This window comes from Nerophis lumbriciformis, linkage group LG02 (genome assembly GCF_033978685.3).
Source record: "Nerophis lumbriciformis linkage group LG02, RoL_Nlum_v2.1, whole genome shotgun sequence".
Lineage (NCBI taxonomy): Eukaryota > Metazoa > Chordata > Actinopteri > Syngnathiformes > Syngnathidae > Nerophis > Nerophis lumbriciformis.
Window position 1 is genome coordinate 54,670,956 of NC_084549.2, and position 18,106 is coordinate 54,689,061.

General features: G+C 39.5%; 1 protein-coding gene across 1 annotated transcript in view; it reads left to right on the plus strand.

The window, feature by feature from the left end:
• Positions 1–18,106, plus strand: part of fbxo28 (F-box protein 28) — a 52,322-nt gene that overhangs the window by 20,025 nt on the left and 14,191 nt on the right. Inside the window, exons 2-3 of the mRNA XM_061969498.1 lie at positions 11,659–11,768; positions 17,600–17,738. Of these exons, the coding sequence (XP_061825482.1) occupies positions 11,659–11,768; positions 17,600–17,738 (249 nt within the window). The remainder of the gene's footprint in view (positions 1–11,658; positions 11,769–17,599; positions 17,739–18,106) is intronic.

Consider the following 18,106-nt stretch of genomic DNA (forward strand, 5'->3'; position numbering starts at 1 on the left):
GTGAGCAATTCAGGGACAAAGGACCTCGGGAGCACGGCAAGCAATGGCGGCAGTTTGTTCCTGCAGACGAGCGAGCTAAACCCCCTGGATGTCTTGGCTCACACCGTCCCTTATGCCACCGAAGATGATCAAGAGAAGAATATCGACCCTAGCTTCCCTGGCCTGCTGACATCAACTCCAAAACTGGACAGATCAGCTTTCAGGAAAAGAGGATGAGGGTATGTCTACAGAATATATTAATTGATGAAAATTGGGCTGTCTGCACTCTCAAAGTGCATGTTGTTGCCAAATGTATTTCATATGCTGTAAACCTAGTTCATAGTTGTTAGTTTCCTTTAATGCCAAACAAACACATACCAATCGTTGGTTAGAAAGCGATCGCCGAATTCGTCCTCGCTTTCTCCCGTGTCGCTGGCTGTCGTGACGTTTTCGTCGGTTTTGCTTGCATACGGTTCAAACTGATATGGCTCAATAGCTTCAGTTTCTTCTTCAATTTGGTTTTTGCTACCTGCCTCCACACTACAACCATCCGTTTCAATACATGCGTAATCTGTTGAATCGCTTAAGCCGCTGAAATCCGAGTCTGAATCCGAGCTAATGTCGCTATAGCTTGCGCCATGTTTGTTTGTGTTGGCTTCACTATGTGACGTCACAGGAAAATGGACGGGTGTATATAATGATGGTTAAAATCAGGCACTTTGAAGCTTTTTTTAGGGATATTGCGTGATGGACAACATTTTGAAAAAAACTTCGAAAAATAAAATAAGCCACTGGGAACTGATTTTTAATGGTTTTAACCCTTCTGAAATTGTGATAATGTTCCCTTTAAATAGTTCTTCAGCACAAAGAGGCCCCACAAAAGTTCCTGCGTTTTGAAAGCTCCTTTCGTTCTTCTTTCTCTCCGTTGTCAAGTTTGTTGTAATAGAAATAAAGATGTCACCGCGTATATTCCTATGGCGGTCGTGTGTTTGAAAAAGGGGTTTTAGGAACACCCCCAACTGTGTTCAACCAATCAGCATTCGACAGCACAGCCCACCCCCGAAAATGTTCCGGGTAGTTTGGAGAAGGTCCACCTCTCTAGGAGGAACTTCAAAGAACTAAATATACCCGGGTAGTTTTTGGTTTCCGTTGGGAAAGTTCCTGAAAAAGTTTGTGTGGTGCAAAAGGGCCTATTGTATGGTGGTAAATGGCCTATTGTATGTGGCTCCACACTCAAAATTATTGTCTGAGCTCAGTGCTTCGATGTGAAATGCAGACCACTCTTTAATTTCAACCTCTGGAAAGTGATTATCCAAGTGATCACAGAGCTTGAGGATTAAAAGAGTGATCTCTTTGGTGTTTCTGCCAGCAGCTGATGAGGTCCTCATCGCCTCTTTGACACGGTCACCCCACTGAACATCCTTCTCATCCCTTAAGTATTGGGAAAGCAACTTTTCAATGTTTGCCATTGCAAAGCAGTGTCCTTCCATCACAGTCAGGTTGCGTCTTAGAAAAGAAAGGAAGACTTAGACTTAGAAAATCTTTATTGTCCTAGAGCAATTTGGTTTGCAGCAGTAGTCATTAAAAACAAGGTTCAGCAGTAAAAATGAGGTACAACAGTAAAAATGAGGTACAACAGTAAAAAACAAGGTACAACAGTAAAAACAAGGTACAAATACATAAAATACATACAACATTAAAACCATCATGAAGGCATTGAGCTAAAAACTAAAAACATTTGTATGTAATACAATAAAAACTAATCATCACATGTCGCTTCCCACTAAAGTGACTGCATAGCAGCTAAGCTTGTTTAAGAAGCTCATTTATAAAGTCAACAGCTGAGGGAACAAAGGATCTTATGTATCTGTTGTTTTTGGCCTTTCTATTACTAGGGGCATACCTGCATCCTGAGGGCAAGAGTCTAAATTCTGAGAAGAGAGGGTGCTGAGGGTTGACCAGAATGGCCTTTGCCTTCTGGATGACTCTGGCCTGATAGATCTGGTTCAGGGGGTTCAAGGTAGTGCCAGCTCGACCAAAACATCTCCCAGAGCTGTGAGAATAACCTTAAACTTAGAATCACTCAGCTTTTTGTAGCAGTAATTTGCCACCGGATCACTAGTGTCGTTTCTCAAAAGAGCATTCACAGCTTGGTGTCGGGACAGCCATCACACTTCACTCAGAACCTAAATGACAATGCATCCCTCTCAAGACTCTTTACGAGGTCCTCCATTTTGCTTCTCTTCACGTGGGACCGACAAAGTGGAATATACAGTTCTCAGAAGAGTTTCAGCATCCCACTTTAAAACAACATCTTTCTAGGCCTCTCTGGGTCCACACAATGTTTTTCTGTTAAATATGGTATTTTCAGCTTTAATATAGCTGCAACTCCATTGTGCTTTCCTAGCATTACTGAGGCACCGTCAGAGGTCAGCAATTACAATTTTCTGTACAATATCTTGAGCAGTGCATGTTGTCAGCTGGATGAGGCCACCAAACAAATTTTTTTGTGGACATAGTTTTCCCGCCTGTATTGTAGGACAAGCATTTTGTGTACTGTTATGTTTGCTCTCATCCCTATCAGGGTGTGCCAGGGTGCATTTTTAACATTGCACATCGTGTCATTCTGCACTATTTCATTGATAGAATTTACTAATTCAAAGGCATCATTTTTGTTTCTGCAGCATTCTGGTATTGCAACATACTTTTGCAAAGTGATCATGAATTTGTTGAACTGAAAGCATTGGCGTATTTTGATTGCACGTAGAATGTTGTCAATGGGAATTTTAACTTGCTCTGGGTCAGATTTTCTTTTTTGTGACAGCTCATTCCTCTTATGACATTTTTTTGTGGTTTGCTGCAATATTGTGTCGATTTCCATTCCCATCTAGTGTCTTTGTACAATTCCAACTGCATTTAAATGAATTTTATGCTGAATGTGACGTTTGAGGTAATCCAACTTCCAGTCACTCCACACTTTTCCCTCCGAAAACTTGCTTGCTACTTTGGCATCGTAGCATAATTTGCAGAGCAGCCCTTTCTCACTTGAAAAAGAAAATATCGCAACCAGTTTCACATCTTGTTCTTCTGTTGTCACACACTCTGATATATAATTAATGAATGTATTTTTTGACTTGGCTTGGTGAGTGGATGTGCCATTCCCTTTTCTTTTTTTTTTGCAATTTTAAGGTGTTGCACTGTTAGCACTACTGGTCACCTCTTTATAAATCCGACACACCGTTAGCTTGCTGTTCTAGAAAACAAGTCAACAAGTGTGGCACGAGAAGCACATACATATGTTGACAGCAAAAATGCATATGGCATTGATTGGTTGTGAACTGAATCCTATTTTTGGCAGCAGTGCTGGTGGTCATTCTTGCCAGTGAAGCACCGCGGTCTAACGCTGCGGCTGCTGCAGGTGCCTGTCATCGTTGTAATGTCAGCTGTTTTTACCACTGGCTGTATTAAACTCATTAAGTTGCATTACAATACGTAGTTATTACGTGTTTATTTTTTTTACTGTTCAAAGTGAATTTCATTGTATGCGCAGCTTCAAGGGGCTGTTTGCTTTGAAAAATGCAACAGTGAGCAAGTTGCAAACAATATAACAAGAACACCATTGGCTAGCTTATGTTACCATTAGTGGTTTAACAAAACATATACATGTATGTGCTAAAACTGTCTGTATTTTCCACAATTACTAAGTTTATGTAACAATATTTTACCGGCCCAAATAAAACGATTGTGTCTCGTCAACACATATGCGCAGAGAGTGTGTGCACAAATGAAAAAACAGTCCAAGAGAAGCAACAAACAATTTGCAGTCATGTTGCTATGGTAGAATATACATTCAGTGATACCTAATGCTAGCTATCCAAATCGGTATCATTAGCTTACAACACCTAAAGCTAATGCGCGTGCATTGTTATGTTCGTACATAGTTATGTCATACAAGCCGGAAGACGGCGGGATATAACGCTTAAAATACATGGGGAAGTCAGTGTCGGCGCTAGGAATTTTCAAAATGGGGTCCCACTTTTTTGTAAGTGTTTTGAAAACAAATGATAAATGTAAGCATTATCCTGTTATAACTCACATTAGGGCTGGGCGATATGGCCTTTTTTAAATATCGCGATATTTTAGGGCCATAACGCGATACACGATATATATCTCAATATTTTGCCTTAGCCTTGAATTAACACTTGATACTTATAATCACAGCAGTATGATGATTCTATGTGTCTACATTAGGGATGTCCCGATCCGATATTTGGATTGGATCGGCCGCTGATATTTGCCAAAAAAATGCGTATCGGCAAGGCATGGGAAAATGCAGATCCAGATCCAGTTTTTTAAAAAACTCCGGTCCATGTTTTCCAACGCACCTATCTAAATAATACATTCCACTTTTCTGCTGCTCCCTAAGTTCCGTTCCGCATTTTCCAACACACCTTCAACACATCCACAGGTCTGTGGATTCTCACGCAGTTGCTTTTAGCTGCTGGCAGTACACGACAGGCTCTTCTCACTCTTTCCTGTGTCTTCCTCTCACAGACAGCAAGCGCACCTTCTTACACGCGTCACATACTGTCACGTCATACGTCACATATTGTCACGTCGTACGTCACATACGTATACGCCCTACCAGAGCAGAGAGGTAGCAGCATGGCTAACGTTAGCTGTGATGCTAGCGCAGCCGTGCTATCAACGCTCCCTCTAAGGTGCACGCCTGTGCAATTGCGCACGACAAATCTATGCCACGCACAAAATCAAATAAAAAAAATAAGCGTCATGTATAATTTTGTCTATTTTGTGTTTATCCTTGAATAAACAGGTCAGTTTCTTGTTACCAACCATTGTGTATTATTCAAACTCCCCTAATTCAGCTGGCTAGTTGTTATCAAGAGTACTAAAACCCTTTTCAACATGATTCTCACAACTAAGTAGGCTAAATAACTTTAAACTTTAATACATGCTCGCATAGGCCAGTATCGGTATCGGTCAGTATCGGTATCGGATCGGAAGTGCAAAAACAATATCGGTATCGGATCGGAAGTGCAAAAACCTGGATCGGGACATCCCTAGTCTACATTAAAACATTCTTCTTCATACTGCAATAATATATGCTACTTTTAAACTTTCATGCAGAGAAGGAAATCACAACAAAAAAAAAAATCACAATTTTTTTCATACGGTGTTGATTTGGAAATATTTGCCTCGGCATTTTGATGGTGTGGGCGTGTGGCACCGAACAGAGATGTTGACGTGCGGAGTACGTAAATATTGTTTTTAATATTGTTGTGCAGCACTTTGGAAACATTTTTGTTGTTTAAATGTGCTATATATATAAAGTGGATTAGATTGGAGTGAGCACTCTTCATTCACTAGCAGGGGACTTTTCAAATGATGCTACATATTAGCAGTAATGCTACTTTTTATAGCAACGCTTTTGCTCCACAATTGACAAATTACGGTTGTCTGTTCGACATATTCCCACTTGAAGCCAAACCACCGCCAGACGATGGACCCCCTGCTGTTTTTTGGGGGAATTAATTCTTCCTTCATTTGTTACCAGATTCGCACCTTCTTTCGCTCGTATTACCGCTAGCATCACAGTTAACGTTAGCCATGCTGCTACCTCTCTGCTCAGCGAGGGCGTATACGTATGTGACGTATGTCGTGACAGTATGTGACGTGTGTAAGAAGGTGCGCTTGCTGTCAGTGAGAAGGAGAGACAAGAAAGAGTAGGAAGAGCCTGTAGTGTAATGCCCGCAGCTAAAAGCAACTGGGTGAGAACGTATACTCGATATCACGATATAGTCATTTTCTATATCGCACAGAGACAAACCCGCGATATATCGCACATATCGATATATCGCCCAGCCCTAACTCACATTTTATATTGTGTTTTGGAAAAAAGTTGTCATAAACGTAACTTAATTCATTAAAAAAATAATACAAAAAAACATTTTTTTGTGAATATGTACATTTATTCAGTTATAATCATTCATTCACTTTCTTCTTTCTTGCATGCATCTAAACTTTACCGCTGCCGGTAATTTTTTTCTATATTTTCATTTAATAAGTTGTTTATCAACATGCAGTTGTCAATGACTTTTTTCCATTTTAATTTAACACAGTAATACTAACCATTGGGAGTTTGACAGCGGTTATCATTATTGCTGTTTATGTGCATGTTGTACAAACGCCCGCAGCTGCTGAAACATAGGCAAAAGAGTGACCGCTCTTGTTAAAAGTTAAAGTTAAAGTCCCAACGATAGTCACACACACACACACACACACACACACACACTAGTGTAGTGAAATTATCCTCTGCATTTGACCCCTCCCCATGTTCACCCCCTGGGAGGTGAGGGGAGCAGTGGCCGCGCTCGGGAGTAATTTTGGTGATTTAACCCCCAATTCCAACCCTTGATTCTGAGTGCCAAGCAAGGAGGCAATGGGTCCCATTTTTATAGTCTTTGGTATGACTTGAAGTCACGACCTTCCAGTCTCAGGGCGGACACTCTAACCACAAGGCCACTGAGCAGGGTTATCATGTTATCAGGCTAGCATGTGTTATCCATAACAACACATGCATATGGAAAAGATAACTACTTCTCTTCATTTATCGATCGGTCAATTGACTAATCGAATACTGGCCCAAGCCTATGAGAATATTTAGTCAACAAAATGAACACTGTGACAGAGGCAGGACAACCTTTTTGTAAAACCTACATTATGAATTATGGGGGCCTCTTCGTTGAGACCATTCCAGATGAAGGTGTATTTCTCACCGATAATGTTAAAGAAATCTTCCGATGCCAGCCGTGTATTGCTGGTGGCAGCAATAACAATGTCGTATCTCTTGATTTTAGCTGAAATGAGCGCGGTGTGCCAGACAGGGCAGGCGGTTGACAGTGTGGTCTCTGGAGTCTGCTAGTGTACGTATATTCCATGTTGCTATCTTCAGGTTTTTTGGTCTTCTTTTTCTATTCTCACGTCTAAAAGGATGTATTGATGGGCACAGTTACCCGTCTGGGTGTAGTTTGGATCGAGCAGAGTCTATGCTGCATTTTTTAGGCTCGTCCCCAGATCATACTTGCCAACCTTGAGACCTCCGAATTCGGGAGATGAAGGGGGGGTATATATATTTTCAAGTACTTCACATATATATATATATATATATATATATATATATATATATATATATATATATATATATATATATATATACTTATATATATATATATACACAGGTAAAAGCCAGTAAATTAGAATATTTTGAAAAACTTGATTTATTTCAGTAATTGCATTCAAAAGGTGTAACTTGTACATTATATGTATTCATTGCACACAGACTGATGCATTCAAATGTTTATTTCATTTAATTTTGATGATTTGAAGTGGCAACAAATGAAAATCCAAAATTCCGTGTGTCACAAAATTAGAATATTACTTAAGGCTAATACAAAAAAGGGATTTTTAGAAATGTTGGCCAACTGAAAAGTATGAAAATGAAAAATATGAGCATGTACAATACTCAATACTTGGTTGGAGCTCCTTTTGCCTCAATTACTGCGTTAATGCGGCGTGGCATGGAGTCGATGAGTTTCTGGCACTGCTCAGGTGTTATGAGAGCCCAGGTTGCTCTGATAGTGGCCTTCAACTCTTCTGCGTTTTTGGGTCTGGCATTCTGCATCTTCCTTTTCACAATACCCCACAGATTTTCTATGGGGCTAAGGTCAGGGGAGTTGGCGGGCCAATTTAGAACAGAAATACCATGGTCCGTAAACCAGGCACGGGTATATTTTGCGCTGTGTGCAGGCGCCAAGTCCTGTTGGAACTTGAAATCTCCATCTCCATAGAGCAGGTCAGCAGCAGGAAGCATGAAGTGCTCTAAAACTTGCTGGTAGACGGCTGCGTTGACCCTGGATCTCAGGAAACAGAGTGGACCGACACCAGCAGATGACATTGTTGTCGGGGTGGAAATCGGGAGAAATTCGGGAGAATGGTTGCCCCGGGAGATTTTCGGGAGAGGCACTGACATTCGGGAGTCTCCCGGGAAAATCGGGAGGGTTGGCAAGTATGCCTCAGATAGGGGCGAGCAACACAGTTTGTTAAAAAGGGCTGCTCGGTCGTGCAGATAGCGACCAAATGAGGCTGTCGCTCCATCCTAACCCCATGACGACCTTTACATCTGCATCGCCAAACGTGCTAGCGGATGCCAGTCCCATCCAGGACCTGCCTCTGTGACTTCCCTACCATAGCCACAGGACGTTTAGATGAAGAACTGGAGAGGGGGGAAAACCCTTGATCAACCCTTTGCGTGTGCCAATGGCGAGACAAGTCAAGACAACTGGCTACTTAAAAACCTGCTGTCCTACACAATTGAATCCAGTGTGGGGGAAGCCGCTTCACAAAGCTTTATTACAAGCCGCATTTTCCCCCAACGCAGCTGTGAAAAGGTTTGATTACCTGTGCAGCGAACGATCACTCTCAGTTAATTTTGCAAGCCAAAATTGTGATCCTAATTCAAATTGTATACATTTTGTAGCCCTAGTTACATTTCTTACACAACTCTCTCTATTGTTAGTTAGCTAGGTAACAAGCCAACTATCTTACAGAGTAGAGTCAAAGACCAAATCCTCCGGATGTCTGACATGCCTGCGCTTCAACAGATGCACTGCCATGAAAAGCAATGTCTTCTTTTTAGTTATTTGTGTGTTTGACGTGTTAAGGGGGAAATCTTTCCATATTTTTGATGTTTTCACTGATGATGTTGCGGTGGCCGCCGTAATTTTTCTCTTCCTAATGCGTGCCGATTAGGAGTTGTGCATGGTCGTTTGCGTCCAGAAAAACATTGTCACCGATTACTATCGACAAATGAATATGTCTTCAAAAAACATTTTTTCTCGATTTTTGTTGAGTTGTATTAATGCTAGCTTCTTCATTATCAGTCGCGTGTTTTTTTGCAAAAGCAGTTTTGTCGTTTTGTTAAAAGGAAACTGTGACTTAACATCCAAGTTTCAGCATAGAACCAAATAACCTTTCTTCTCACATGGTACACTTGGTAGACACTGATGGAATAATGATACATAATAATAAAGTAAGTATACCCTTTCAAATACAATAAACTTATATTTCTTATATATTTAGACTTTGTAATTGTAATTTAAACTTTTAAATATCCACGTTTAATAAGACAAACAAATAATACAATTTAAAACATACTCTGTTTTCAAAATCAATCAATCAAAGTTTATTTATATAGCCCTAAATCACAAGTGTCTCAAAGGGCTGCACAAGCCACAACGACAAAAATTACAGCCAAAAGCAATAAAATAGGTTCTCCCTCTGTTAAGAAAGGGGTGGTGGGTCCTAAAATGTACACAACTAAAACAATTAATATTATGGCTAAAAAAGTTATTGTGACCCAAATTATAAGTTATCATTATTATTCTTGCTGTTTTGTTAAATTTGCTCAAAAAGTAGGCTACTGATACCCACACTTAAATATTTTAGCCAAGTTGTATTTTCTTTGTTCATTACCAAAACAGACACTATACATTTTTTGGCAAACATTAAATATTGTTCTCGGCGTGGCTCGGGTGTTAGAGCGGCCGTGCGAGCAATTTGAGGGTTTCAGGTTCCATACCAGCTACCACCATCCTAGTCACGTTCGTTGTGTCCTTGGGCAAGACACTTGACCCTTGCTCCAGATGGGTCCTGTGACCTTGCATGGAAACTCCCGCCATGAGTGTGTGAATGTGCGTGTGAATGGGTGAATGTGGAAATAGTGTCAAAGTGCTTTGAGTACCTTGAAGGTAGAAAAGCTCCAGACAAGTATAATCCATTTACCATTCTATCTTTGTAACAGCCATACTATTTAAATGTGTGTGTTTAAACATGTTTACCTTCCATTTTAATTTGTAATCGTTTTAGTGTTTAATGTTATGGAGTTTAATGTTTTGTTGAAGAAATACAAATTAGGTGGTCTGGTCATTTATTTCACTACCGGTTTATGTTTTTTGAAATTTTAGCTTACCTATTTAAATCATACTTGCCAACCTTGAGACCTCTGATTTCGGGAGGTGTGTGGTTGGGGGGCGTGGTTGGGGGCGTGGCTAAGAGGGGAGGAGTATATTTACAGCTAGAATTCACCAAGTCAAGTATTTCATATATATACCGGTGTGTGTATATATATATATATATATATATATATATATATATGTGTATATATATATATATATATATATATATATATATATATACATAAATATATATAAATAAATGACTTTCAGTGAATTCTAGCTATAAATATATATTTATTTTATTTTATATATATATACACTTGAATTTCAGTGTTCATTTATTTACACATATACTTGTTGAGTTAAGGGTCGAATTGTCCATCCTTGTTCTATTCTCTGTCACTATTTTTCTAACCATGCTGAACACCCTCTCTGATGATGCATTGCTGTGTGGCACGCGCAAAAGTGCTTTCATCAAATGCACTAGATGGCAGTATTGTCCTGTTTAAGAGTGTCACAACTTTGCGGTTTACGGCAGACTAACTGCTTTACGGTAGACGAAAACGTGACTGCTGTTGTTGTTACCGTGCTGGGAGGACGTTAATGAAACTGCCTAACAATAAACCCACATAAGAAACCAAGAACTCGCCCTCGATCATTCTACAGTTATAACGTGATTGGGCAGGCACGCCGTTTATATTGTGGGAAAGCGGACTCAGGTCCGCATGGACCTGAGTCCGCCTGAATTTCGGGAGATTTTCGGGAGATAATTTGTCCCGGGAGGTTTTCGGGAGAGGTGCTGAATTTCTGGAGTCTCCTGGAAAACCCGGGAGGGTTGGCAAGTATGATTTAAATTGAGTAGAAACGTTACAATTACCAGCAGAAAAATAGCTTTTAACGTCCATATTTCCTTTTTAACAGAAGGTACCTTTTTGAAAAGCCAATCTAAAAACAATCTATTTACATTAAGACATCATAAAATGCCAAGTAGAGAGAATAACTGCACATTATACTATGATACTATCTGACCATAGTGGAGTTTTTTCTGAATTAAATGTTACACATATGTCGGCATCATGGCCCCCCGCCTCAAAGGGACATTCAAAAACCCTGATGGAATTTACAGATTGACTTCATATTTCAGGATTTTAAAGACAGACATATATACAAATGCTTGTATTTATAGGTAAAGTAAAATGAACTTTCCTCTGTGTGTATTTCTTAACGGTCTTGTGATGTAAAATTTTGCGTGTGGATTCTTTCGTCGTCTTCATACAGACCCGAAAGTTCCGATGTCGAGGCACTTCCGGAAAATGTGAACTACGTCATCAATCTATTTGTTCGTCAATTGGTACAAAAATAACCTTACACAGAGAAAATTACCCATGTGGAATAATCACCTCAATTTGCACAAATACTTAACTTTTTCTGTGATTGTTAGCCTCTGTTACGACTAAGCAAGTATGCAAAAGTCAATGACAACAGCTTATGTTGATGTGAATCGGCCAATCAGAGGCACGTCAACTTAAGAGTTATGCTGTTCAATGTGGTGGAAAATCAACCAAATATATTTTCCATTTTTATTCTTATAGCCAATTACAATGCACCTGTTTTACATTAGGTGTGTCTTGTTTGTGTCCTACAGGTATGTAAACGCATGGATGTGATCTGCCAACGTGTTCTTAATCAGGGCTTCCTTAAGGTGGAGCGTTATCACAGCATGTGTCAGAGACAAGTCAAAGCTCAACTTCCTCGGTAAGTATAACACCAGTGCACCTCATGATTTTAACAAGTGCTTACACTGAGGCTGAACCCATCCCAGATTAATAATTGATTAGTTTGTATTGGCGTAGTGCATCTGAGTTTGTTTGGTTTTGTAGTTAGTCTAGTGCTTCTCATATACTCATTAATTTGCAAACGTTTGCACTTTCATAGAAATCACAACCAAAAGCAATAAAGTAGGTTAAAGGGGAACATTATCACAATTTCAGAAGGGTTAAAACCATTAAAAATCAGTTCCCAGTGGCTTATTTTATTTTTCGAAGTTTTTTTCAAAATTTTACCCATCACGCAATATCCCTAAAAAAAGCTTCAAAGTGCCTGATTTTAACCATCGTTATATACACCCGTCCATTTTCCTGTGACGTCACACAGTGATGCCAATACAAACAAACATGGCGGATAGAACAGCAAGGTATAGCGACATTAGCTCGGATTCAGACTCGGATTTCAGCGGCTTAAGCGATTCAACAGATTACGCATGTATTGAAACGGATGGTTGTAGTGTGGCGGCAGGTAGCGAAAAGGAAATTGAAGAAGAAACTGAAGCTATTGAGCCATATCGGTTTGAACTGTATGCAAGCGAAACCGACGAAAACGACACGACAGCCAGCGACACGGGAGAAAGCGAGGACGAATTCGGCGATCGCCTTCTAACCAACGATTGGTATGTGTTTGTTTGGCATTAAAGGAAACTAACTATGAACTAGGTTTACAGCATATGAAATACATTTGGCAACAACATGCACTTTGAGAGTGCAGACAGCCCATTTCAGGCGCGCTAAGAACATATATTTTTCCACGATTTCAGCACTCAGGTTAACCATACCTAAATAGACACAAAATACTGCATTACACAAGACTACCCGAATGTACTCGAATGATTGAAAAAAAAAATTGTTTTTAAGCTAAATTATTGGTAAACACAGTTTATGTATAATAATTTACGTAAAACCGCGAGTAATGAATAAAGTTTTCATCAATTAATATATTCTGTACACATACCCTCATCCGCTCTCTATTCCTGAAAGCTGATCTGTCCAGTTTTGGAGTTGATGTCAGCATCTGCTTTGAGTGTCGCAGAATATCCACACATTCTTGCCATCTCTGTCGTAGCATAGCTTTCGTCGGTAAAGTGTGCGGAACAAACGACTGACCATTTCGTCGGCTTTCCCCACAGCCTCGTATTTTGAACAAATTTCGTCCAATTTCTTGCCACTTTCGCATCTTTGGGCCACTGGTGCAACTTGAATCCGTCCCTGTTCGTGTTGTTACACCCTCCGACAACACACCGACAAAAGTGAGAAAATGGCGGATTGCTTCCCGATGACGTCATCGCTCCGAGAGCGAATATTAGAAAGGCGTTTAATTCGCCAAAATTCACCCATTTAGAGTTCGGAAATCGGTTAAAAAATATATGGTCTTTTTTCTGCAACATCAAGGTATATATTGACGCTTACATAGGTCTGGTGATAATGTTCCCCTTTAAGGAGGAGCTGGGGGAACCCTCAAATATACACAACCATAACAATAAGTAGTATGGCTAAATAAAGCATCGACAAAGTTGCACTTCAATATTGACTATGTAGGTACAGTTGTACATTACTTAACTCACAATCCAATAATGATAAACAGAAAGTGTAACAATATAAACACTGCAGTATGAGCAGATGTATTAACAGGTTGTATGCAAAAGAAAAAACAGTCTGGCAAATTCCAAGTGGGGAAACACCATCATGACAAATGTCTGTTTTTGGAAATGTTAGTTTTTCAACCATAATAATTTAATGGCGGCATGTTTTTGGAGATGTAGTGAGCCACCCTTTCTGTGAATGCACGTCATTTTGCACTGTTGCGTTTTTACGGACCCTGTTCAGCAAACACTTTAGTGAGTGTGGACTGTCAGGACAAAGGCTCTCCATGTTCATGTGTACGTCTTTTACCAGTTGGGAACACTGAGTTGGTGGCTTGTGTTTCAAGTGGGCATGCAAGTTTGTCGTATTCGCACACATTCAGCAAACTGGCTCCTCCGTGTTGAAAGTCTCATCTAAATTGAAATATTCCCACACTAGTGCAGTGGCATTTTGTTTTGTGATAATTTTGGTCTACCGTATTTTCCGCACTATAAGGCGCACCGGATTATTAGCCGCACCTTCTATGAATTACATATTTCATAATTTTGTCCACCAATAAGCCGCCCCGGACTAAAAGCCGCGCCTACGCTGCGCTAAAGTGAATGTCAAAAAAACGCTGCGCTAAAGTGAATGTCAAAAAAACAGTCAGATAGTTCAGTCAAACTTTAATAATATATTGAAAACCAGCGTTCTAACAACTCTGTCCCAAAATGTACGCAAATGTGCAATCACAAACATAGTAAAATTCAAAATGGTGTAGAACAATAGCAACATAATGTTGCTTTAACGTTAATGTCACAACACACAAAATAAACATAGCGCTCACCTTCTGAAGTTATTCTTCATTCGTAAATCCTTCGAATTCTTCGTCTTCGGTGTCCGAATTGAAAAGTTGGGCGAATACGGGATCCAAAATGGCCGGTTCCGTCTCGTAGAAGTCATCGGGAGTCAGTGTCGCTGTTGTTCTGTGAATCCTGCCTTCCGGAAAGCTCGGACCACAGTTGTGACCGAAATATCTGCCCAAGCATTTACGATCCACTGGCAGATGTTGGCGTATGTCGTCCGAGGCTGTCTGCCCGTCTTAGTGAAGGTGTGTTCGCCTTCGGAGCTGTGTGAAAAAAGCCACCCGGCCTCTTCGCGTAAACTTCCCTTAACCACTCGCTCATCTTTTCTTCATCCATCCATCCCTTCGAGTTAGCTTTTATGATGACGCCGGCTGGAAAGGTCTCTTTTGGCAAGGTCTTCCTTTTGAATATCACCATGAGTGGAAGTTAGCATGGCAAGCTAGAACCACAGTGAAGGATGACTTCATTCCCTGTGGAGCGAATATTCACCGTACGTGCTCCCGTTCCACAGTGCGGTTCAGTTGCTGTGAAATACGGTAGTAATCCGTGTGCGGATGGAGAGATTGCGTCTTTTTATGAACCGGATCGCTTATTAGGAGCCATTTTGTGGTCTTTACAGATGTAAACAGGAAATGAAACGTACGGTGATATCCGCGCGTTTTTTCTTCTTCTTCCGGGGGCGGGTGAAGCGCTTCCTTTTCTATGGGGGCGGGTGAAGCGCTTCCTGTTCTATGGGGGCGGGTGCTTTCCTTGGCGGTTGCTTGCGTAGAAGAAGAAGCGCTTCCTGTTCTACCGGGAAAAAAGATGGCGGCTGTTTACCGAAGTTGCGAGACCGAAACTTTATGAAAATGAATCGTAATAAAGCGCACCGGGTTATTAGGCGCACTGTCAGCTTTTGAGAAAAATTGTGGTTTTTAGGTGCGCCTTATAGTGCGGAAAATACGGTACATGTTTGCTAGCTATGTTCGTTACACGCTAACTCGTTGAACTCTGTGACGCTAGCGACCCTGCCTCCCCGCGCAAAGGCAAAGAAGGCACTTAATGAATGACAAGAGGATTCACGCCCTAACTTTCATTCCCCAATTCGCGCAGCTACTAAAACCGGTGAAAACAGTGAATGCTCTTGAAACCCGTAAAAACACGCATGTACGCAGCAATTATCGATGCTGGAAAAGGTATCGACTTCATTTTTATTTTTCGTTTGGTTAATTGACATATCGAATTTCATCCCAGGCCTACCTACTAGGGATGTAGGTAAACGGTATAATGATAAACCGCGGTAAAATTTCAGACGGTTAGTAATACCGTTTGAATTTTTAATTACCTAAAAACCGTCATTTATTAAGGCATTTTAGGCAACATTGCTTACTTCATGGAAACAAACTCACAGCAGCGGAAAGCCACTACACAGATTTTGCTCCGTAGAGTTCCTCTCGAAGTAAACGAAGCCGAGCGCTTCATTTCCTTGTAGTCTCAGGGTGCGTTCAAGAGCGCACTGCTGCTATTAGATGGAGACAGGTGTGGACAATATTGGAGACAAACGCATTGGTCCCACGATAAAGGTATACCGATGAGGAGAAAAATATTTGATGTTGCTTTCATTTTCTCAACACACCGTCCTGCTGCTGTGACTGAGCGTTAATGACGTGAGGAAACATGCAGCAGGCGATGTGTCAGTAACGTTGCCACAACTTGTTTATAAAGTCTTTAGTTTGTTTACTGGGATGCTCACTCGTCTTTTTTTAGCTGCTAACTTTTGCAGTGTTTACATACTAGCTAAAATGTTTTGTCATCTCTTCGAAATTAAACACAGGCTGTGAAGATTGTGTATTAGATGTGAGAGGTATCACTCCTGTTTATTTTTGTTGGCCAAACCGTTGTGCTGAAAGACTTGGTATTGTTAAAGAAGAACAAAGCTTGTTTATTAGACTTTATCTTCATTAGTCAAATTGCTTTGTGTTTTATATTGAGATCAAAAAGTTAACACAATGTTTTTAAATGTTGTGGGTTTGTTCACAAATGTATTACTTTAAAAAACATTCATGTGACAGCATTTTGTAATTTTTTTTAATTGTGTATAGTTAATTCATATACAATATATTTCTGCTCAAACTCTTAATGCATCAATCCCAATACAGCGTGCACATGTACAAAATATAAAAATAGAGATAAAGACATAATGTATTGAGAAAAAGCTGACACATTGATACTATTAATGAACAAAAAAACAAATATTTGTCTTTAAATAATTGATAACGTTTATCTATAGCCTTTTTATTAGACTTTCCAAATTACATGATGGCATCACATTCACACCCTCTACAATGTTTTACCTAACATAATGAATTGAATAATCCTGATTAATAATCGTCATTTCACTATGAATAAAAAATAATCTGAATTATTATTTCGGCCATAATCGTGCAGCCCTATGTGTAGTACTAGATCTCATATTTGAACACACTATTTTTATTTATATGGACAGAAAGTGCAATTACGTCAGGTGCTATCTTGCAAAATTTTTACATTTGTTTGTTTATCTCCTATGTCCACAAGGTGCTATCTTGCATAATTTTCACTTTTATTTTTACTTAATTATGTTATGTTTTTATTACTTCCATATTACTTTGTTTCTAATGTTTGTTTTCATACGCAGATTAAATTTCTACTTGAGGTACAAGTACAGTGTTCTTATCTATAATAATGTTTCTTCTTCAAAGGAAATCATTTTAATGTGTTTGTTTTTTCAAATAAAACTTGATTAAAAAAATAGGTACATTTTGCAAATTTTGAGCACATTTAAAAATACGTGATAATAATGATAACCGTTATAAATTTGGGCACAATAACTGTGATAAGAAATTTCCATACCGTGACATCCCTACAACCTACCATTGCTCTCTGTTCAAAAAATTTCACTTGATCAAACTCTTTCTAACATTCCACACTACACCATAATACATATAGGATTCATGCTAATATTCTGTTCAATATTGATATCAGCCAATACTAACAGATCCAAAATCGGCATTGTATCGGAAGTGAAAATGTTGTATCATTACACTACTATACAAAGTTATATTTCTATTACCCTTCTTGTTGCTTTAAAGGACTGATTGCTAATATTGGCAGTGCATTAATGATAACTTTGTATGTACCAAATAATCTTAGGTACTTATGGACCTCAATTTTTTGTCTTCTTCCATCCATCCATTTTCTACCGTTTGTCCCGTTCTGTAAATTAAATTGATCAAAATATGGAAAATCGGAAGTGAAGCATAAATGTGCGGCTGTTGAAATCAAATCAAGTGTTTCCATTTTTTTCCAGACGCGAGTCAGAACGTAGAAATCATTCTCTGGCTCGTCATGCTGACATTCTGGCTGCTGTGGAGACACGCCTTTCTCTTCTAAACATGACCTTTATGAAATATGTTGACTCCAACCTCTGCTGCTTCATCCCTGGAAAGGTGAGCGACTCCTTTGGGCCAGTGAAATATTTCAATTTACCCGCAATGTTATTTATTTGTGTTTTGGTAAAGATCTGTTGTTATGGTTTTTTCTGCCTGTATTAATAACAATAAGAATTGATAGCAAAAAAAACAGCATACCATGTTCAGAAGAATTAGAGATGTATGTACAATTATCATGTTATTGTAGTATTTTTCTATTTTGTTTCCATTTATACCCCCATTATTTACTTTTTACTTTTTATATTGATCTCAATTCTGTACACTGCTGCTGGAATTTTAATTTTCCTGAGGGAACTCTCCTTAAGGAATCAATAAAGTACTATCTATCTATCTATCTATCTATCTATCTATCTATCTATCTATCT